We start from the raw sequence: 21,673 nt of genomic DNA, 5'->3' as shown, positions 1-21,673 counted from the left end.
AGAGATGTGGCAGGGTCATTATCCTTCTCAGCTGTCTCTGCAGGTATTCAGGTCTCACAGCATAGGAAGCTCATCTAGGCCAAGGATTAGAATATTTGGGGAAAAAAAACCCCTAATTAACATTGGCAGGAAAATTCCTCTTTCATTTGGATTCCGGGAGTCCCCTCTGCAGCTGCTGTCTTAATGGCAGTTTAAGCATGACAAGGGCTATTAGCAAAAACTCTTTTTTCTTTTTGCCAAGAAATAAATCCCTTGTTGTTGAAGCCAAACATGTCCCAGGTCAAACGCTCAGCTGGTACGAATCAGCCCAGCTCCACTGAGTCCAAGCAAGTGTGGCAGGAGACCCTGCCTGGGCTCCCTGCCCTGGTCCTACAGGAGATGTCAATGAATTCAAGCTGGATTAAAAATAACATTTGTTATAAGACTAGGGGAGCCCTAGAAAATAATTTGCAGGAGAAAAGCTTCTAAGTGATGGCTTAGTTTCACCTCTTCTACAGTAAGTAGCTGGATTTGACAGTCAGGATGTTGCATTTTACAATTAAAATGAACGGGACCGTTTGGTGCCAAATTCCACTCGGGAACGTTTCCTGGGCAGGGGCAGCTCCCGGGTGCGCTTCGCCTGTTCTTACAAGAAAGCAAAGCCAAGCACAGCCCTGGAGCTCCGGGCTTATTTTGCTCCCTTGCTGAGACTCGGGGCAGCGCTGCAGCAAGACGTTCAGCTCCGGAGAAGCATTATTTTGCCTTACGTCCCCCTACGTCTCCCAGCAGAGATCAGAAATATTTGCTGCCACAGTCGATCCAAGGAGCATCCATGGCAGGGACCCCCTCGCCCTGTCCTTGCTGCAGCTCTGCCTCTGGGCACTGTCAGATAACGTGAGCTGTGGCTCCCGGGGGCTGGAGGTGACCTCTGGGAACCAGAACAGCCACGGCAGGCCCAGGCTTGGCTTTCGGTTTAGCTAATGCGTGTCACCTCCAGAAAAGGGGCTGGAAAGGGAACTGGGGGAAAAGTGAAGGGCAGAGTCGGGTGTTTAGTTTTCTACCAAGAGACAGGTCCAGGCAGGCACTCCAAGCATCGCAACTGCTGTTGAGTCAGACACGTTTGCTTGCCCAGATGACGGCTCAACCTCTCCTTGCAGATGCACAGTCAGTCCCTGGGAGGTGCAGCGAGTCCCTCACCCTTGGACTTTGCTGGTGCTGCTGAAGTCCCAGCTCCCCATTCCCTGCTCCAACCTCCTCCTTTAACCCCAGCAGCCAGTCACAGTTTGCACACAGGTAGAAACCGGGCAAACACAGAGGGAAGGGTTTTATGCAGGGGACAGGAACGAATCCAAACATTTCTTAAACCTCCCTGCACATGCCTCCCACCAGTGCAGCCTCCTGCCTCGCAGACCACGCGGGCAAAGGGACCTGTGCTTCCCCCTGGCCATTTGCTGCCACCGTGAGCCTCGGTAGCACAGTCCCCTTCCCAGGGTGAGGGTCTGGGGGGCAGGGGCTCTCCAGGGAGCCCAGGGCAGTGATTCATGTGTGTTTGCACTCATGTGTGCCAGGGAAGGGTGGGAAGAGCCAAGGCAATTCTGCCCATTGGTCTGGCAGGAGCCTCCCAGGTGTAAATACTCGTGTCTGAGCCCGGCTGGATGGGGGTTATCGCCCTGCCTGGCTTTGGCTGCAGCCCGGGGACGTTGCTCCCCTCTGCTGCACTACGGGATGTGGGTTGTGGGGTCTGGGTGACAACCCATAAATCACCCTGGGGACAGGCAGGAGGAGGAGGACGGAGGGGCGGCATCGCTGACTTTTCCCACAAAGAGCTCCTTGATACCATCTAACGCTCGCGCTCCCGAGACCTCAGGCTTCCCATATCGCGGCTCCGCACGCTGCTGCTGGTGAGCAGCTGACTCAGCCGATAACCAGAGGATTACGGCTCCTCATAAAACCCAAGGTCAAAAAAGAGTAGGAAATAATAACTACCCCTAACAAAGGGCTGGGTACAGCCCCGACAGAGCATCGGGGTCCTTCCGCAGCTCTCTGTGTGCTTCCTGGGGGCAATGGGGGGGGGGGGCAATGTGTTTCCCCCTCCATCCTATTTCTCTGGAGCATAACAGGAGCGAAGTGTGGGGCACATGTTTCCCAGGGCAGCTCCAAATGCTCACAGCCAGCCCCATGGAGCACCTGCTCAGGTCCCTCCTGTCCCTGTCCCAGCCCTGCCACCCCAGCTGCTGTCACCTCCACAGATCATAGAATCACACAATCGTTAAGGTTGGAAAAGGCCTCAAGGATCATCAGGTCCAACACCCCCAGGCCTCCTAAACCAGGTCCCCAAGTACCATGTTTACACCTTGCTTGAACCCCCCCAGGGACGGTGACGCCCCCACCTCTCTGGGCAGCCTGTGCCAATCCCTGACCCCTCTGTCAGTAAAGACACTTTTCTTAATATCCAACCTAAACCTCCCCTGACGCAGCTTGAGGCCGTTTCATCTCGTCTGAGGTGAGATGAATGCCTCCTTTCACCATGCACGTTAATGGCAGAGGTGACTGCTTTCACCTAAATTCTTTTAAGCTTTCACCTAAAAGAAAAAGAAATAGCCCTGCTTTCTCTTGCAGAGCTGCATCCGGAGAGGGCTCGTGGGAGCCCTTTCGTCTGAGATTTTGCCTTGACATTTAGTAGCACTCCCAGGTTCAGTGAACGGGGTTGTAGGTTCGGTGCAGGGTTGTGTGGAGAAGGCACACACCCCCACGTGCATCAACACAGAACTCAGCTACAATTATAGAAACGTACTAAAATAGAGAAGCCTCCCTCAGCTTCCTACTCCCAAACCCCTCAGCAACCCAAACACGGGGCCGGGCTGGAGGCGAAGCCCTGGAGCAGGAGGAGAGGCTGCAGCGCCCGCGGGCAGAGCTCTGCGGCTCCAGCCTTCCCCACGCTCTCGACTCCCGGGCAGAGCACTGGAGCCGTCCTGGGCCGGGTCTGGTCTCTCATCCATCAGGTACAGCGTCCCTCCTGCCCCAGGCTCCGGTCCCGCTCCACGGAGCCTCAGGGAGCACAAGTACGTTAGAAGTGGGAGTAATCCCTAAATGAGTAAGGCAACAAAAGATAATTTATGTCTAGCCTCCTCCTCTTCATCATCTGACATGGTGATACAGAGAAGCTAGGAAAACATTAAGTCCTTCAAGCACTTTTTAAAAGGAATAAAAAAAAAACCCCACACAATTTTCTGGTCAAACTTTCAAAGGCTCAAGGCTTGCAAGGCTCTCAAAGCTAATGCTGGTGAACTGTGCAAAAGTGCTGGAGCGGAGAGGTAGGACACAGAGGGCTCCTCAGACACGAACGTCGAACGTCTCTGTCGCTCTGGACCCAAAGTGCTAAAAGTGTTCCCTGCTGTGAAAAGCGGTTTGCTTCAGCAGCTGCGAATTCACCACGTCTCTCAAATACCGGGAGCGGGGGCAGCCCCACTTAACCTGCAGGAACAAAACCAAAGGCTTTAGGCTAGAGAGGCGTCACCTGGGCTCCTGCAGTCCCACGCTACACTTTGGGCTGGGCACTAATCTTTGGGCTTGTTCTGTGTCTCTTGGGTTAAGCTCTTCATATCAAAAGCATACCAGACCTTTCCCATCCCCTTATTCACAGTGGACGTGCTGCAACAAAACATTCAGTCCTATAAAAACAGGGCTGGGGTGAATCACTGATTTTTTTCTTTTAAAATCTGATCTGAAACTCTTTGACATTTTTGATACACTTATTCATATTGTTGCTTTGCACCAAGATCCTCAAAAAAAGGTTGCAGAGGAAGAAACCCAAGGGGGTTTCTCAGCAGTAGGATGCTGGGTTTTGCATGGAGTTTCATCCAGAAATGGAAAGCATCTACTTCTCTGCGGCAGCCACAGCTGCCAGTGCTGAGCAGCACAGGAAAAAGGCTGGAAAGAGAGTAAATGACGTCACATTTGCAGAAGATCTTGCTTAAACTGCCAAGAAAGATACTCTCTTCTGCTGCCAGGTCGTGATGTAAATTCGGTGCCGTTAAAGCCCCGTGTGAACCACCCATGAGCAGCTGCGGCTGTGCTCGGCACCAGGCACGGCTCCCCACGCCAGAGCTCATTCACAGACCCCCAGGGAGCCCACCCGGACCCACCGCCCCTCCCCAGGGCAGCGCAGGCACGTCTGCGTGTCAGCGACAGGGATCACCGCTCGGAGCAGCACCTCTGGGTGCTCTTACTCACCGCTTGATGATGCTGTTGTTGAACTGGAGATCACAAGTTACTGACCTCATCTGCTCCAGGAGCTCCTGCATCCTGCCGGGGACACAACCAGCCCCTTACCCCACGCTGCTCAGCCTCCCGCTCCCCGTGGGAGCACCTCCTGCCGAAGGGCTGAGCTGCGGGACGCCCCACGGGTCACCGAGCGGGGATCGCAGCCAGGGGCTTCACGCGGACTGCCCCAGCCCTGCCGACACAGAGCCCTCGCCCCAGCGCTCGCCCTGCTGCTCGAGCAGAGGGTGAGCAGCGGGAGGTCCCGCTTCCCCCCGGGGAGCCAGGCTGTCTGCAAAAACCTCCTCCAAAAGACTCACCGGAAAGCCATCTCCTGGCATGCCTGGCTCAGATGGACGGGTGAAGGTGCGGGAGGAACCGGGGCCAAGCTCCATTTCTCCGTCTGCAGAAACCTGTCCAGAGCCTGCAGAGACAGAGAGACTTGCAGCAGGCAGCGGGCTGTGCACGGTGCTCTGGCACCCCGGGCCCTCTCTCATGCCTACCCCTGGGACAAGAGGGGGACAAAATGCTCGGGGAAATTATGCCTACGTAGTCACACCCAGCACATCCACTTCTTCAGATCAAACACAATAAAATAACCAAAGGACCAGAGCATCTACCAGGTGGCTGCGCTGCGGCTCGTCAGAGAGTCCATTGTGAAGAGCTGGAGGTGGAGCATCCTTTTTTTTACTACTGCAATTCCCATTTATTGGGTACAGATTCCCCCGTGCCAGGCAGTCCTTGGGATTGGGGGTGCCACTGCCAAAGGTCTACCCATTCCTTGCTCTGCGCAGCGGGGGAGAGCAAGACCTCCAGTGTGGATCACCCACAAAGAACTGCAGCAAGTTGTTTAAAAATACTCCGGTGTTTCCCTAATCATGCACTCGGGCACACGGTGGGGGCTGGGAGGGGGGAGCAGCAGCGGCATCTGGAAGCAGGGAGAGGCTGTGCTGCAGCATCCCCAGGCACCTACGCTCTGCAGGCAGTCCTGGCACTCCATCGCCTCCACGCTGCAGGCGCTGATGCGGTTGCTGAGCTTCTTCAAATGCTTTTTTATCTCACAAACTTTCCTAGAAAGAAAAACGACGACAAAATTCCCAGTCAATGTTCAGCAGCAGTGTGGGTCATTAGAAATTTTAATTGTTTGGTTTTTTTTTTAACATTTTGTATTGCTTTCTGCAATCCTTGTCTGGATCAAAGTTAAAATCCTGAAGGAAAGCAAATGAGTCACAACAGTGTTGTAATTAACAGCTGCAGCTCTGCTAACAGCCACTGCAGGCCAGGTTATCCAAACACCACTAATAGCAAATTAATTAGGGAAAGCGTTGCTTATATGAGAGGCAGCTCAAGCCCATCACTTCTGCCCAAAGTGCTGCACGGGCCGGTCCTCTGTGCTCCGCGGAGGGCCAAGCATCTACTCAAAAAGGTTCCTTGGTTTTTGCGTTTCTTTTTGCATGCTCCCCTTTCACATTTGAAGCCTACGAAGGCCAGAGAAGTTCTCCCTCGAGCACGTCCTTGGGGCCGGTCTCTGCCAGCAGAGCCCAAAACAGGCGGCGTCTCGGTGGGCTCTGCCGCGGGGGCTGAGCTGGGCCAGGACGGTGTGACCAGTGTCCCCTCCGCTCTGCCCCAGCCCCGGGAGTAAATCCTCCCGTGACTTTCTGGGGGACCGGCTGCCCTGCTCCTGCCAGGGCGAGAGGCGCCGGGGCGGAGGTGCCACACACCCGGCAGACGTGCTGCGAGTTGTATAAAAAAAGGTTTGGTTCGGCTTTAAAAACAAAAAAAGGAAAGAATATTTAAGGTGAACGGTCCACCTCCAGAACCCAGAAAAAAAGCCACCACACCACAAACCCCGGCTGCTAGCAGGAAGAAACTCAAAAAAGGACAATTAAGACTGAAGTAGATAAAGTAAAAATATCCAGCGTGACTCATGATGCCTTCTCCCTAAGGACAGAAAAACACATACAAAAATACCTCAGGAAAACAAAAAGAAGCTTTTTTCCCTCCCTTGAACAAAGGTAAAAGCCCCGCTTTAGTGCAGACGGGGCTCCTGCGCTGCATGGACTTTGTAGGGCTCTACCCCCAGAGAGGAATCTCATCCTGGGACAAAATTCCCGCCGAAGCCAAGGGGAGATTTCACTGCCCGCGATGGGACACGGCGGGAGGCAACTGTGGGCGATACCTTCTGTCTCCGAAGTGAAACCTGCCCATGGGCGAGGGTTTGCAGCGTGGAAACCCCCGGCTGCACGAGCTGAGGCTGGAAGGGAGGAAGGCCAGGCCAGGGCAGACACTGCCCACCGCTCCTGGGGCATCCCTGAGCACCTGAGACAAACTGCCAGCCTAAAAATCTCCCCCCTGGTAAATTCTATGCAGGGCTGCTCCACACCAGAAACAGGGACCGGGTCAAAAGCTAGGTTTAATTCTAAGGCATTATAGAAAAAATATCCTCCTTCTGCCCACACTGGCAGCCCAGGGGAATGGATGCTCCTCAATAAAAGCAACCTTGCCATAAAAAATCCAATTTCTGCAACATCGTCTTCCTCAAACTGCCTCCCCCTCACCCCTGCTCTTCGCTGCTGCGATAGGCGGTGGATTGTGCTCAATCACTGCAACGTAATTTGCTCTTTGCATTATTCCCCAAACACCATTTAACAGAAAATCATTCCTAATGAGTAGATCTCTTTGTCTCAATAGCAATTTTGCCCTGATAAAATAACCTCTCCTTGTCAGAGGGCAAGGAAACCAGCTGCTTGAACTCAAGCTGCAAGTTTAGGGGGCTTTTTTTTAGGAAAAAAAACCAAAACAAAGCAAAACAAGCAAAAGAAAACCACAAAAACCCTTAACCCAAGAGGCCAGCAATACATGGCATGGGATAAGAGCCACCGTACCCAGCAGGATGTCTAGCAGTCACACAGAGCTGCTGCTTTAAGGTCTTATTACCCCTTTACGAGCCCCTCAGCAGCAGTTACTAACGGCATCCTCTCCATCCCCATCCCAATACTCGATCAATAGCCGAGAACGTTCAGAAGCCCTGGTCATTCCAGGGTTACTGGAAAGTCCCTTCTCCCATCCCCAGCGGGGTCCGAAATCCAGAGCCCCGAAACCCCGGGAGAAGGCTGGGCAGGGGCTGGTACCTCATCCTGCTGCCGTGGAGGGCCAGGGCCTCCTGGTACCGCTGGACACAGTCGTCCTGGAAAATCAGCAGAACCTTCCTGGCCAGATGCCCTAAATTCACCCTAAAAACCAGGAAAAAAAGAGAGGACACTGTTATTTCCTTAAATATATAAAAAAGAACATCACGGTTCACGTGGCAGGAGTCCTAAAGGTGGCTCCCGAATGGAGAAAGGGAGACTGGATGCTCAGTAATGAATTTTGTGTTAGTGGTATAAAGGAAACAAGACCTAATTATGATGAAGAGGAGAGGGAGGTTTTGGGGGCGAGGGGACCCAGGCTGGGCTGTCATCCCCACCCCCGGGGCACTTCGGAGAAGTCCTTGCCTTGGTGTTAAAGGCAAACGTCCAAGGTTAGACTGAAGATTAATTAAGATAAAGGAGCTGCCTGTTAAATTTCTCCATCCCTGGTATATATTGAAGTGTCCATTTTATTTCTTGCCCGTGTTAAATACCCCTGGTTGCAGTGGAAACTGAAAGGAGGATTTTTAAAGGTACAAAAGCCAGCAGACACTTTACTCTCACTGAAAGTTAAGCAGATACGAAAGCACGGACACTTCCTAAATCAGCATCTCAGCGAACAAATGACCACAAGCTGGGTAAGTACTGTGTGAGCAGCAGCCCGAAATGCGCTTATCCCCGCAGTCCCATGCAGGGATTTGGCCCAAGAGCAGGTCCCTGTCCCGAGGCCTGCAGAGGTTTTCTCACATCTTCATCTGAAAGAGCTTGAAAACTTTGCTGTGAAAGGTCCTGCATCGATGAACCATCACAAAAGCCACTTATAGGTGCCCTCTCTCAACGTTAGTGACCCAGGAACATTTTACACCCCCTTAGGATTCAATCAGAAACACCAAACACCTGCCTGGCTCAGCATGGGGCTGGTCGAGGAAGGGGAGAGGAAGGACTTACTTATCCAGCTTGTGTATTTGCTCCTCATTGTAGCCCAGCCCTGGGGAGGAAAGACACCAGTCACCACACGTTTTCCTGTTCATAACCCAATAAATGGGCAATTTCACAACACCCAGAGATCACTCAAGGGGCTTTTCAGGGCTGCAGCCCCTGGGACTACTGTCACAGCACAGAAATAACTGCTGAACCCAGCAAACTGAAATAATTCATTTTTCCACCGGGCCAGCACAGGGACGTTCCCGCTGCAGCCCTGCGCCTCGTGCCCCCGGGGCCGCCATCCCCGTCACTCACGCAGACACGTCCTGGCCTTCTTGAACTGCTTGTGGATCAGCTGCATCTTCTCCAGGCAGCACTCGATCTGCCGGATGCTGAAATCGGGACAGGGGAGGAGGCGTGAGGCCCCGCAAGAGGAACGGTATGAGGTGGGGGTGAAATCAGCACTTTGGGGTGAAATCCAAACACGCTGTAACTCAGGCCGCTGCTGCTACCCACGGCTGCGCAGGGACATCACGCGATATAGGGCTGGTAAAAGCTGTCTGCAGTGAGGGGCTGTGGGTGGCTGGTTGGGAGCACGCAGCGATGCCTGCTCAGTCCAGCTGAGAACAGCAAAGCGTTGGCAGGGATTTCAGTAAAGCTGGTGCTACAAACCTTTTGTCTTCATGCACTTGTTGCCTGAGCTTCACCAGTTCGGCCAAAATGCCATCCAGCGCCCCTTGAAAGTCAAAGATGTTGTGGGAGCACTGAGAGAGCTCCTCGGTGACCTGTGGATGGGGAGGAGAGGTTGGGGCCGGCGGCTCCGAACGCTGCCCGTGCCTGAGGATGCTCCTGGGCCCCGCACGGAGCCACCCACGGGCGCTCACCCTCTGCAGCCTTGTCTTCACCATGGCCACATCCTTCAGAGCCGGCACCCCGCCACCTGCAGGAACAGCCTCATACCTGAAGAAAGTCCAAAAGTGAATATTCCTTAAGCAGAATATATAAGCCAGCGGCAGCCGTCACCTGGGCGAAGAAAATCCATCCCCTGGTGGAGGCGGCGTCAGAGCCGCTGGGGGAGCCAGGCTGTGGTTTGCTTGGGCAATAACTCTGCGTTCAGGGCAACGGACCTGAGCCACAAGATGCAAAGTGCTGATCGGGTAAAAACTCGCCCTGTTGTGTCCAATTTGTTCCAAAATTGTTAGCTTCCCAAGGACGGGCTTTACGCCAGATCGGATGTTGTCTGCCTGCCTGCAGCTGGCATGAGAGTGTAACGCTGAGCGGTGCATGCTGGCTAAGTCAGCAGGAATATGCCTGATCCAGACCACGTTGGGAGGGCTGGATAAGCCCCCAGCACCCAGCTGCGGCATTAGTGCTCTTGGCACTACAGCCCTCTGCTAATCCGGCTGAAGTCAATGGGAACCATGTGTCCCTATCTTTTTAGATGAAATGGAAATTAAGAGACGTGCTAAATTGAAAAGAATAAAAGAACAGCAACGCAGCGACAAAGGATTTTCCACTACAAGAACAACAAAACAGAAAAGCAAAGTAACTGTGGGTTACTTCAGCTAAAATGCGTTCAGCTTGCCCTGGGCAGCGCCGGTGGGGATGGGAACACCGGTTATGGCGAGGCAGCCCAGGGTTTCTCTGTAATCCAGCCTCTGGTGGATGCTCCGTTAGTGGAGCCTCTTCAATGGAAATAAAAGACATCTTGTCGGGGCCAGTGTGGCCAGGCGGGACGCCGGCCCCGAGGGAGTGCAGCACGATGGGCTGCCGGCCGCCCTGCCCCGCGCTGCCCGATGCTCCCCGCGCTCGGCTCTGTTTGCAGGGAGCAGGGTCGGTGATGCTGGCCAGACCCTGGAGGGGACGTGGCTGGTGATGCCATTTATTTTATCTCTGCTGGCAGCAACAGCTCTTTTCCCCTTTTCCACAAGCTGGCAGCAGCAGCCCTGCCTCCTCCTCACACTTACTCTGGGCTCCTGGGCTGTAACAGCCTGAAAACCCCGAGCAGGAGCCAGGGAGCGAGGACTAATTCTGGGCTCTTGTGAAACTGGGGACTGATTATTAAAAAGCAAAGAGGTGCCTCATTTCCCACAGCCTCCACATACAGTGAAAAAGCCTCTCACCTTCCAGCTACCAGCTTATTCCTGGAATTTTACTTATTTCTGATTATTCAGGGACCTTTGAGAGTCCCCTGTGTTATCTGCAGCAGCCGCAGGGCACTGCCGGTGCCTGCCGCAGCCCAGCACCTGCATCCCCACGGCTGCAAAGCCACACTTACAGCACGCGGGTCTTCACCTCAGTGAGTTGCAGGCAGGCGAGCACCGAAAGAGCCCCTCTCCTTTGCTCCAAAATCCTCGAGCACTCCGTTTTCAGGTTCCCACTGCCAAGAGAGAAAACGGCCCGTCCAACGCATGCTCCTCAGCAGCCCCACCTCCATCCCAGGGCTGGCCACGTGTGGCGGGGGGTTAGGATGGGGCTGGAGGCTCCTCATGAGAAAATGGGGGGCTGGATGCACGTAAGACTAGGTGCAGCTCCTGGGCAGGGGGGCTTTTGCCTGCTGGGCCCTGTCCTGCCACTGCACAAGAAGCTCCTGCCCCAGGAGAAGTGGGTAAGACACTGAAAATGCACAATAATAATATTAATAATAATAATAGTGATGCCGTTTTCCTCAGCATGCCCTGAACTGAAACAAGTGACTTAAAACCGACAAGTGGGGACAGGAGCATCCTCATGTCACTGCGTGGTATTTTCCTACTCGTCCTCATCTGGGTCCAGCCCCCTCGCAGCCTGGCACGCGTGTTCCCCAGTATCCCTCGTGTCCCGCCCAGTTCCCTGCGAGGGCACCCGGTGGTCCTGCGCTGTCTGGAGGGGGCTGGGAAACCCCCAGCACTTTAACCCTTAACACACAAAGCTCTCGGTGGTGGGAAGGGACGGGTCGCCCCCCTGCCGCCCACGGCACTCACATCACCCAGTGGAGACCTCTCGCCAGCAGCTCCCGGCAGCGCTGCAGGGCCCGGGCGATCCGCAGCGTCTGGTGCGCGGCGCCCACCGCGCTCTGGAAAGCAAAAGGGCACTGCCGGCGGCTGCGGCACCACGGGGGGCTCCCCCCGGCTGCGAGGGCACCCCCACCTACCTTGGCTGCGCTGCAGTCGGCCACCACGTCCACCCTGGGGACAAACTTTGGAAACTCAAGTGCCGCTGGAAAGACAGACAGCAGTCACGGTGCTTTGGGGAGCCAGAGCGGAGCCCCTGAGCCGCGGCTGCGGACCCCCAGGGATGTCTCCTGCTCGCCGAAGCAAACCCCGCAGCCGCTCAGGATTTCAGGCACGGGAGCAGCTGCAAGGCTGGGGGCTTAGTGCAGCTCTCCAAGATATTTTGGAAACGTGGACAAAGGCACGAAACGCCTGCAAAGCCTGGGGTGGTGGGTGGCTGCAGGGCAACAGCACCTGGCAGGGGAAAACTGACCCTGAAACCTCCTAATCCCGCTCCAGCATCGTAACCCCTTCCCCTCCCACAGTGCGTTGGAGTCTATTGGGATAATAATTTAAGCAAATCTCTCTTGCAGCACCCGCCCCGTCCCTGGATGGGGCATGCCATCTCCAAGCCAACGATACTCACGGTCTCTGTATCTGACTCCTATCACGTCTTCTGGTTGCTCAGCAGAGCTCAGCAAGGTCAGAGGGTTGCGCTCTGTGGTTTTGCAAAAATTATGGGCTTGTAGGTTAGGATCCAACTCATACAGATGACCTTCAAAAAAATATTCTTGATGGTGAGGGACTATGTCTGTTTGTTTGAAGACAGCATCTAAAAACTTGGTGGTACTGAAATGAAAGAGAAATGAAAGGATGATGAATAAGCAAGGAGGTGAGTGCTCATGTTTCCATCACTTTAACAGCCCACCACCCTATTCTTGTAGCAAAACATCCCAGAGGGTCAGTGGAGCCCCTCAGACAAGCTCCCTGGGCTCTCTGTGCCACGCCAGGAGCCAACAGCTCCCAGTTAGTGCACTCCCCAGCAAAGGCTGCTCTGAGCCTGGTTTGTTTTAACCTGGTTTAACTGCAGCGCAAAGGGAACAGGGGCTGCCCCTAGGTTCACCTGCCAAAACAAGGGGCTGAGGCTCCTGAGCTCAATTCTCAAATTTGCTTTTAACAGAGTCTTGGCATCCTTACGTGTTGTAGGAGTGGATGTAGATGCGATGTGAGGAAGCCTGCTGCAGGGAGAAGACTTCAACCACGATCCTGTGCAAAATGTCGTTGGTTTCTGCAAAAAACTGGTCGAATCCCCAGCATTTCTCTTGATCCACCTCCAGGATATTAGCCAAAATGGGTATCAGCTGGTCCTTCAGCCCCCTGCGGCAGCAGAAGAGACGTTTGCACAGACTGGCATAACCCTGAGCCACAAACGCGGTGACCCACGGGGCTGCGGAGAGGGGCAGCCCGCCTTCTGCAGCTGAGCTCCTGTTCCAATGGAGCCACTGCCCTCTCTCGCACCCCCTTCTCCCAGCTGTAAAGCAAAGACGTGGTCTGAAAGCCGCGACATCTGCAGAGGAAAAGCTCATCTGCCTCGTTAAAACTTCCCGTGCCGTCTGAGGAGGGATGCCCTCTCCAGCCACGGTGCCAGGACAGGAGACCCGCAGCGGGAGCCGAGCCCAGCAAGGGACACTCACGTGGAGAGCTGGCAGGTGACGGGCAGCTCGTAGCTCCACTCGATGCTCCCGTTCTCCTGCCTCTGGACCCCCGCGATGGCTCCGGGAGGCTTCTCAGTCGTAATTTTATACCTGTTGAAAGGAAATTGCTCACAGGTGAAATGAGCCAAGGGATCTCTGTTCGGGCACTATGTCCCTTGGGTAGAGTAAAGAGGGAAAGGGCAGAGCATGGATGGGCTGGGAAAGAGACGATTCACAGAAAGAAAAAATCCACAGAGGGAAAATACTTCAAGAAACAGTGAAAAGGTTTCAAGCAAACATTAGTCCTGCGTCCTCCTCCAGCTGCTTAGCCACAAAGTCATGAGAATGCGTTTTGAGGGTAAACATGGTTAAATGGGGCACAAATCCTTTACCACACTCACATGCATACTGCCCACAGACCACATTTCAGGGCTTTCTAGGCTGTATGGGATTAAATGAGCAGCGAACTACAGCACACAGTCACACAGTGCTGGCGGCATCCACCAAGCCACAGCCAGGGCACCGTGCAGCCCCCAGGACCACCAGCCACGGTCCCACCTCCCCACGCAGCAGCACCCAGCCCTCCCAGCTGGACGCGGTACCTACATGACCTCCTTGTTCCTGCGAGGTCCCCCAAAGGGGACGAAGGGGAGGCTGCCGGTGGCAGCGTGGTAGAAGGTGACGCCGATGCTCCAGAGATCGACGGTGACGCCGTACGCCTTCTGCTGCGGCTTGCGCAGGACCGCTCGCTCGTACATGTCCGGGTGCTGCAGGGATGAAGCAGAGAGCGGCGCTGCCAACGCGTCCAGCGGGTTTGCAGCGGGCATCAAGTCTTGGGCACTGGGATTGAAAACCGACTGCTTGCTTTGGTCTCTTCTACTGCTGGGTCCTCCAAACAAAAAGTCACCTGTAACTCTGCAACAAAAATGCTGAGTCCCCCCCTTCTTGAAAAGTGCGGCCCCGTTGTGATTGGGCTCTCCAAGTCACTGCTGCTCACTCTAAGTTGCCCAGCGGGGACGGGCGCCAGCTTCCCCCAGGACTCCCAGGGGCCACCAGCCTGGCGACATTCTGTACTCACAAGATATTCCTCCGTCCCATAGACAGACACAAACTTTTCATCATCATCCAGCTCTCGGGCGGCCCCAAAATCTGTCAGCTTATAGATGCTCTGCCCATCTTCCCCCATCAGCCGCATGATGTTCCCGGGTTTGATGTCTCTGTGGACAACGCTGTTCTCGCGGAGGTGGTTCATCCCTGCCACTGGGCGCAAGAGGGGAAGGCAGCATTTTTGCGTGGGGCTGCAGCAGTTTGCTCCAGCGGGGGTTTTTTTAAACACAGGAACATGAGAAGGGCTGGAGAGGGAACAAGCCCCAAGGCTGGTTGCATTTCATGGGGACCAGTGTGGCTGGGGTAATGGAGAGGACGAGCGAGCACGCGGTAGGGCACTGCCCTGTGCTCCCCATTGTGGGGCACAGCCTGTTCCCACAGCTGCTTCCCGGAATAGGTCTGCAAGGAGAAACCCTCCGGCTTCCCCTGAGCGCAGAGCTCCCAAACCCCCCCGTTCAGGGGTGCAGTTTCGTACTGCTCAGCCCAGCCCTCACGTCCGTAGCCCAGGGCTGGTGCCCGCAGGGTCCCACCAGCACCGCAAGGTCCCCAGCCCGCAGCGTCCTTGGCCCCGGGCTGTGCTCGTGGAGGCCTGTTCTGGGCTGGGGGCGCAGGGACCCCCCCCACACTCACCCACGCACTGCAGCACGATGAGGAACTCGGACTCGGCCAAGCCAAAGGCGTTCGCAGGGTCCTCCAGCACGTTCAGCAAGCTGCCACTCGAGCAGTACTCCATCACCAGCACCTTCTGCTTGCTGCTGCCCTGCGGCGGGGAGCAGCCGTGAGGGTCGGCTGGCCCCATGTCCCAGCTGGTGGCCTGTCCCCCCCCCCCCCCGCCCCCAGCCAGGATCAGGTCCCCTCCTTTGGTTGGTGGGTCCCTGGGTTTTTCCTGCTTGGACAAACCACCATTGGAGAACGTCCCCGCTGTGCCACGTGCCTGGCCAGGGGACAAGAGCAGGTCACGTCCGTGCTCCAGCCCAGAGGCCAGTGCCACCAGTGCCCCCAGCGCTGAAGGACTGGGTTGAGGCTTGTTGCAGAGCCGGGGGGAGGTGGGAGGACAAGACAGCCCGGGACCGCCGCTTCCCTCCCGCAGCTCAGACCAGCTCCCTCAGGTCACTGGCCCAGTAGGCACAGCGGGTCTCCGACTGAGGTCCCACTTACCGTCTCCTCCACAGCAAATAATTTGACAATGTTTTTATGGTTCAGCTTCCTCAGCATCTCGAACTCTCTCATTTGGACCTCCTGGGGCCGGAGGTAGCTGGCATTATTAAAGACCTTCACGGCAACCAGCTCCCCTGATTTCTGGGAAGAGAGGAAAAAAAGAAATGGGAGATGACGCCATCCACGTCCTAAGCAGCTCCGTCAGCTCCATTACTGCCCCCTCATCCCGCTCGGGATGCAAAGTATGCTGACAGTGTAACGTGTTTTCTAAACGGGCGTCCCACAGCCTTCATTTTCTCCCCTGCAAAAGCCAACCGCTGTTATTCACCTCCCGCTGCTTCCTGTCCCTGAAGCCCACATGCTGCATGGTAGGGTGTTTATTCAGCTTCATAAAAAGTTTATAGCTGGAGCTGAGGCTGGCAGCTCCCTGCCTGCTCTCTGTGGGATGGGGTGGTTTTCAAACCATCCTCGAAGCCGTGCAGAGGCAGCTTGCTCAATAAACTTCAAAGGCTGGCGAGGCAGAGAGTGTCTATTCCAACCCTGGCAAGTGTTTGCATGAAATATGCAAATCGCCAAGGACGGGGTTTTCAAAACCTCTGGGCATTCCCCCAAAAACAGCCTCTTCCCCCCGCGATGGACAGGAGCGCCGGCAGCTGGCGAGCAGGACCCGGCCGTGAGCGCCCCAAAAGCTGCCCTTGACCCGCAGACCTGAGCTGGTTCCCCGGGGGGAAGGAGCCAAATGGAAAACGAAAATAAAACCCAAAGCAGCCCCCGGCGTTACCGGCAGCCTCCGCTCTTGAATGGAGCTCCCGGGAGGGCGAGCAGAGGGGAGCATGGGCATCCCCACGCCGTGGGGCAGGAGGCCTGGCGGGCCCCGTGGCTTTGGGGTGGCTGCCCCCCCCCACGCCCCGCCACCCCCGCTCACCTTGTTGCGAGCTTTGTAGACGCAGGCCGTGGCGCCCTGGCCCAGGAGGTCCTCGGTGCTCCAGAGGTAGTTTGGGGTGCTCTGCATCTCCAGCAGCGCCGCTGCGGGGCGAGGGCAAGCACACGGGTCACCTTGGGGTGGGGGGGTCTGCTGGCCTCCGCCAGCCCCGCCGCCAAAGCCCGGCGTTTATCCGTCCTCGCCTGGCAATACACAGGGAAAAAGCTGGCCGCAGGACATACCCCTTGGCAGGCAGCCGCCAGCCTCCTACCTCGCCGGCGCCGAGCGGGCAGCACCGCGCGACGGGCTGCACATGGACGGAGCTGTTAACGCTGCCAAAAACCACCCTGTCGCCGGGACCTGTTGGGGCTGGCAGCGAAACACTGACAGATGCAAAAAAAAAAATATATACGAGCAAACAAACGCCGAGCTGCAAGGTGGCGAGAGGCACCTCCCCACGCTGAGAACAGAAACCTATGGGATTGCAAAACCCGCTCTGCAAGCATCAGCTGCGGCTGGAGGAGGAAATGCTTCAGCTTCCTGCTCTGAGAAAAAAATTCCCGGAGTTGCATCCGTCCCCAGGCGTGCTGGGCTCCGCTGGGCTCCGTTGGGCTTCTCTGGGCTCCGCTGGGCTCCGCGGCCAGGGCTGGGATGGACGCTGGTAACAGCAAACGGTGCTCAGCACTGGCCACCCCACAGCCCTGCGTGGGGCAGGGGGATGGGAGGCAAAATCAGATCAGGATCTGCATCCAGGGTCTGGTTCGGCCTTCGTTAGCCGTGCCGGGTGCCCGCCGGGTGCGGGGTCAGCGCTGGGCCCCGGCTGTCCCCCGGACACAGCCTCGCATGTTGGGTGTGTTTGTGATGAGCTGCTGCCGCTGTCCTGCCTTACAGAGCCACCGGCTGCGCGGGTGGGTGCTCACAAGCTGTGCCAGGGCCGGGGTGTTTTAGCTCAAGCCGTCTCCGAGAGCTGCTGTGCTGGAGTTACAGGTCGCAGAGGCTTCCCACATCCAGCTGCAGGGATGGCTCCCGCAGGACTGCAACCCTCATCCCCGGGAGCCGCCCTTGAGCCGGACCCAGGTAAAACTGCTCATAATAAAGTGCAGAAAGGGAGGGAGGAAGCAAGTGCAAACAGAGCAAATAGCCCTGATCCTTTCCCCAGCTGCAAACCCTTCCCCCATGCGTGTGAAGCAACGGCTCCAGCCCGGTCTCAGCGCTTGCAAACACTTCCAGAGGGTTTCAGAGATGAGCAAAGGGGAGATTTTGGGGCATTCCCCGGCTCCAGCCACAGCTGCCTCCGAGCCGCACCGCCAGCATCGCTCTCGCCAGGAGTCACGCGGTGATTCAGACCGATCAGGTAGATCTAGGGCTTCCCATCTCAGTGAGAAAAGCGAAGGTGGCTGTGTCGGCGCCAAGCACCGCTGCCCCCCACGTGAACACGGACGCTGCCCGTCCCACGCCGTCAGTGGGAACCGAGCGCTACTGCCAAAGCAGTGCCGCCACGGGACATCCCCAGAGGGGGACCAGAGCCAGCCCCAAATCCACGGCACCCAGCCCTGCCAGGGGAGAGGCAGCTGGGAGAGCAGGCAGGGGTGCACAGCGCGGGCCTGCAGCTGGCGGAGGGGACGCAGGGCAGGGTGCAAGGTGGGATGCGGGGCAGGATGCGGGATGCAGAGGAGGGTACAGGGATGCAGGTGCAGGGTGGGATGTGGGATGCAGAGCAGGGTACAGGGTGGGATGCACAATGTGGGATGCAGGGCGGGATGCGGGATGCAGAGGAGGGTACAGGGATGCAGGTGCAGGGTGGGATGCGGGATGCAGAGGAGGGTACAGGCAGGATGCACAATGTGGGATGCAGGGCGGGATGCGGGATGCAGAGGAGGGTACAGGGTGGGATACGGGATGCCGGGTACTCAGGGCACACCCCGGCTGCCTGCACAGGGCACAGTGGGGCCGCTCGTGCTTCCTGCTCGCTTTCTGGCTCAGAGGCACCCACGTCTCGCCCTGCCCAGCCTCAGCACCAGCAACCAGGGTCTCACTGGCAGGAATTATTTCAAGCTGGCGCAGATGTGTGTCTGAAGGCCCTGTCCTCAAAGCCTGCAAAGGCATGCGAGCACATCAGTGTGTGGTGCACCCAAAAATCAATACGAGGCTTCACCAGCCTGCACACAAAGTCTGCTCCTGACGGGTTTGCTAATTACTGCTGAGCTTCATTCCCCAGCCACACACGAGTGTGCCTGAGAAACCTGCAGGAGAGCTGCTGAGCTGACAAACTGTGGGGCACAGGCTGGCCTTTGCCCTCAGCTTATCGAAGGGGCATCTCAGACCGACACCGGGGAACAGAGTTCATGAGAGTCTGCAGCTGCGGAAGCAGAGTGATTTAAGTCTAACCAAGCGAAACGTTAAATCACTTTAATCAAAGTCATTTTGCTGCAGCTCAGCTAACAGGAAGAGAAAGGGATGGGGTGACTTCTTGAAGTCATTTCCAGCCTTATTTTCTATGCATGTGGTTACTGTGTCCTTTAGCCTGTGCCTGCCCCCCTCCAAACGGGACCATCAGTCTATCCACGCAGCACTGGCCGAGCTCCCACGCTGTGGGCACAGGCTGCAGATCCAGCGTGGGTGGGTGCTGGTCCGGCTGCTGTGCAGCACCCCTCCCTCACCACGCAAAAAGGCGGCCGGTTTGAGCTGGAGATGCTCGAGAAGCCTTTCCCCATGCAGGGAAAAAAAAAAGAAAAGCAGTTCATTTCTCATCCTCAGGCCACCGCTGAAATTGTAGGTGAGCAGTTAACACAAGGAAGAGGGGCAAGTAAAACCTCCGGAGGGAAATTCCAGCTGAGTTTCTTCTGGAGCTCCCCGAAGGCAAGGAGCGGCGGCGGGTGCAGTGGTGCGTCGTGCGCCACGGGCTCACCCCCTGCACCCGCTGCGGCCCCGCAGCCTCAGCCCCTGCGCAGGAGCCCGGCCAGGGGCGGCGGGAGAGGAAAGGGGCCCATCCTGCAGTTCAGCTTTCTGCTGTGAAAAGAAACTGAAACAAAGATTTCTAAAGGCAGGAAACCCAGGCTCAGGCGTTTTCTGAGACTTCTGACCTGTAGACGTTGCTTCAGCTTTCACCCATGGCTGAGCACATTTGGGCTGATGAGGGGCAAAGACAGACAGGAAGGCAATAATTTAAATATTCTGTAACACCCAAAAAAGATTATTTTCAGATTGCGCTGCAAGTCTTTTCACACAGTTTTCTACAGGCGTGCCCAAAAGCGAAACCGCCACGCTGTGATGCCAGGATGGTGCCAGCCCTTGGAGCAGGGGCTCCAGTTCATCCCAGTTACCCCAGCAGCTCTCCCAGCTGGTTGCACAGTCAGGTCCAGCCTCGGTGGAGATCCCAGTCCAGCCCCAGGAACTCATCTGCCGGATTTTGCCTTGTAATAGAGCCTGGCTCCTTTCAGACCCACTTATTCCTTCTTTTGCTATCCTTTTAAATTTTATAGCTTATTTCCTTTCCTTCATTGCCCCAACAGCAGATTTTATCCTCCCCTTCTCAAGGCTGACACCCCAATCCCAGCTGACCTGCTCAGAGGGCTCACATGCATAATCAGAAACCAGTAAATCACACTTAGCACCAAACACGCAGCGAGACCCCGGGGCCGTGACGTGCCCATGAGGGACAAACCCTGCGCGCGATGTTAGCGCCCGTCTGGCGCAGGCTGGAAGAGCAAAAACACGTCTTTGAAACCAAATTTGTGATAAAAATGATTGTTCCAGCTGGTGGCAGCAAAGCTTAAAGAATAAAGGCTAAGCAGCGTGTTCTGCCTGCAGCAGGCACCTTGTCCTTGGGGGTCCTGGGACAGAAAACGGGGCACAGCCAGGGGCAGGGGAGGCCCACGGCACTGGGATGTCCCCACGCTTTCCCGGTGATGAACCTGCTCCTCGGCACACGCTGAGCGTGGGACACGTCCATGGCAGAGGGCGGTGTGTGCTGCTGGGCTCCGAGAGCCGCCCCAGGGACGGCCTTTGCTGGGACACCCACTGCACGGGGGGCTGCACACCCGCCGCACACCCGCCGCACACCCAGCCGCGTGCAGGGCCGCACACCCAGCCGCGTGCAAGGCTGCACACCCGCCACACACCCGCCACACACCCAGCCGCGTGCGGGGCCGCACACCCACCACACAGCCGCCGCACACCCAGCCATGTTCAGGGCCGCACACCTGCACACACCTGCCGCGTGTAAGGCCGCACACCTGCACACACACGCCACACACCCAGCCGCGTGCGGGGCTGCACACCTGCACACACCCGCCGCACACCTGCACACACCTGCTGCACACCTGCACACACCTGCTGCACACCCAGCCGCGTGCGGGGCCGCACACCTGCACACACCCAGCCGTGTGTGGGGCTGCACACCTGCACACACCCGCTGCACACCCAGCCATGTTCAGGGCCGCACACCTGCACACACCCGCCGCACACCTGCACACACCCACCGCACACCTGCACACACCCGCCGCGTGCAAGGCTGCACACCTGCACACACCCACCGCACACCCAGCCGCGTGCGGGGCCGCACACCTGCACACACCCAGCCGTGTGTGGGGCTGCACACCTGCACACACCCGCTGCACACCCAGCCATGTTCAGGGCTGCACACCTGCACACACCCGCCGCACACCTGCACACACCTGCCGCGTGCAAGGCTGCACACCTGCACACACCCACCGCACACACCCACCGCACACCCAGCCGCGTGCAAGGCTGCACACCTGCACACACCCGCTGCACACCCAGCCGCGTGCGGGGCTGCACACCTGCACACACCCACCGCACACCCAGGCGCACACCCAGCCATGTTCAGGGCCGCACACCTGCACACACCCGCCGCACACCCAGCCATGTTCAGGGCCACACACCTGCACACACCCGCCGCACACCCGCACACACCCGCCGCACACCCAGCCGCGTGCGGGGCTGCACACCTGCACACACCCAGCCGTGTGTGGGGCTGCACACCCAGCCATGTTCAGGGCCGCACACCTGCACACACCCGCCGCACACCTGCACACACCCGCCGCGTGCAAGGCTGCGCCCCCGCCCTCGCCCGCAGCACGCCTCGTCCCCGCAGAGCAGAGCAAAGCGCAGCAGGACCCACGGCCGCGTGTCCCGTCCCTTCACGCCCACAGCCCGCGGTCCTTCCCCTCCCTCACCGCCCCCTCGCAAGTGACCAAATCCTCCCCTCGCTTATCGCTGCGTTACTTTATTTGTTAAAAACCAACGTAACAGGAGGTTTGCGAGGGGAGGGTCAGACCTATCTGCAGTTTGGAAGAAAGGATGCGATCAAAGGGGTTTAAGGGATTAATTACAGTGTCGTCCTCTGCACTGCTGGGCAGCAGCGACTAACGGAAAATCAAAAATCGTTTGCTTTCTGTGTCACCCCGATAACTTTCTGACTCCTATTTCATGCTTTAAAATGAAAAACCCGACCACCAACATGCCAGAAGCCACCTGCGTCCCCAGAAATCAATGGAGACTAATTGA

General features: G+C 57.0%; 1 protein-coding gene and 1 long non-coding RNA gene across 5 annotated transcripts; one reads left to right on the top strand and one right to left on the bottom strand.

Annotated features, from left to right (window-relative positions):
• Nucleotides 1-3,074: 3,074 nt before the first annotated feature.
• Nucleotides 3,075-16,960, bottom strand: IKBKE (inhibitor of nuclear factor kappa B kinase subunit epsilon). Of its 3 annotated transcripts, none has more exons than XM_064471860.1 (21): nucleotides 16,387-16,960; nucleotides 16,148-16,248; nucleotides 15,223-15,363; nucleotides 14,695-14,824; nucleotides 14,036-14,217; nucleotides 13,564-13,724; nucleotides 12,958-13,068; nucleotides 12,461-12,640; nucleotides 11,910-12,112; nucleotides 11,425-11,489; nucleotides 11,255-11,346; nucleotides 10,570-10,671; nucleotides 9,176-9,251; nucleotides 8,964-9,076; nucleotides 8,607-8,683; nucleotides 8,316-8,355; nucleotides 7,371-7,472; nucleotides 5,213-5,309; nucleotides 4,560-4,663; nucleotides 4,213-4,284; nucleotides 3,075-3,909 (listed from the first exon to the last, which is right to left on the bottom strand). In XM_064471860.1, the coding sequence occupies exons 2-21, from the start codon at nucleotides 16,232-16,234 to the stop codon at nucleotides 3,732-3,734; spliced, it is 2,313 nt and encodes a 770-aa protein (XP_064327930.1). In that variant the 5' UTR covers nucleotides 16,235-16,248; nucleotides 16,387-16,960; the 3' UTR covers nucleotides 3,075-3,731. The 3 variants fall into 3 exon arrangements, with proteins under 3 accessions (XP_064327930.1, XP_064327931.1, XP_064327932.1); XM_064471861.1 differs by having other exon boundaries at nucleotides 16,416-16,960; XM_064471862.1 differs by having other exon boundaries at nucleotides 3,075-3,453; nucleotides 16,387-16,579.
• On the top strand, nucleotides 16,585-19,947 carry LOC135316870 (uncharacterized). Of its 2 annotated transcripts, XR_010376084.1 has the most exons (4): nucleotides 16,585-17,221; nucleotides 17,304-17,498; nucleotides 18,902-19,560; nucleotides 19,657-19,947. It is a non-coding gene; the product is annotated as an uncharacterized LOC135316870 (long non-coding RNA). The 2 variants fall into 2 exon arrangements; XR_010376083.1 differs by lacking the exon at nucleotides 19,657-19,947 and having other exon boundaries at nucleotides 18,902-19,583.
• Nucleotides 19,948-21,673: the final 1,726 nt, after the last annotated feature.

Source organism: Phalacrocorax carbo, chromosome 23 (assembly GCF_963921805.1).
Source record: "Phalacrocorax carbo chromosome 23, bPhaCar2.1, whole genome shotgun sequence".
Classification (NCBI taxonomy): Eukaryota; Metazoa; Chordata; class Aves; order Suliformes; family Phalacrocoracidae; genus Phalacrocorax; species Phalacrocorax carbo.
This window is presented reverse-complemented; position numbering and strand designations above follow the sequence as displayed.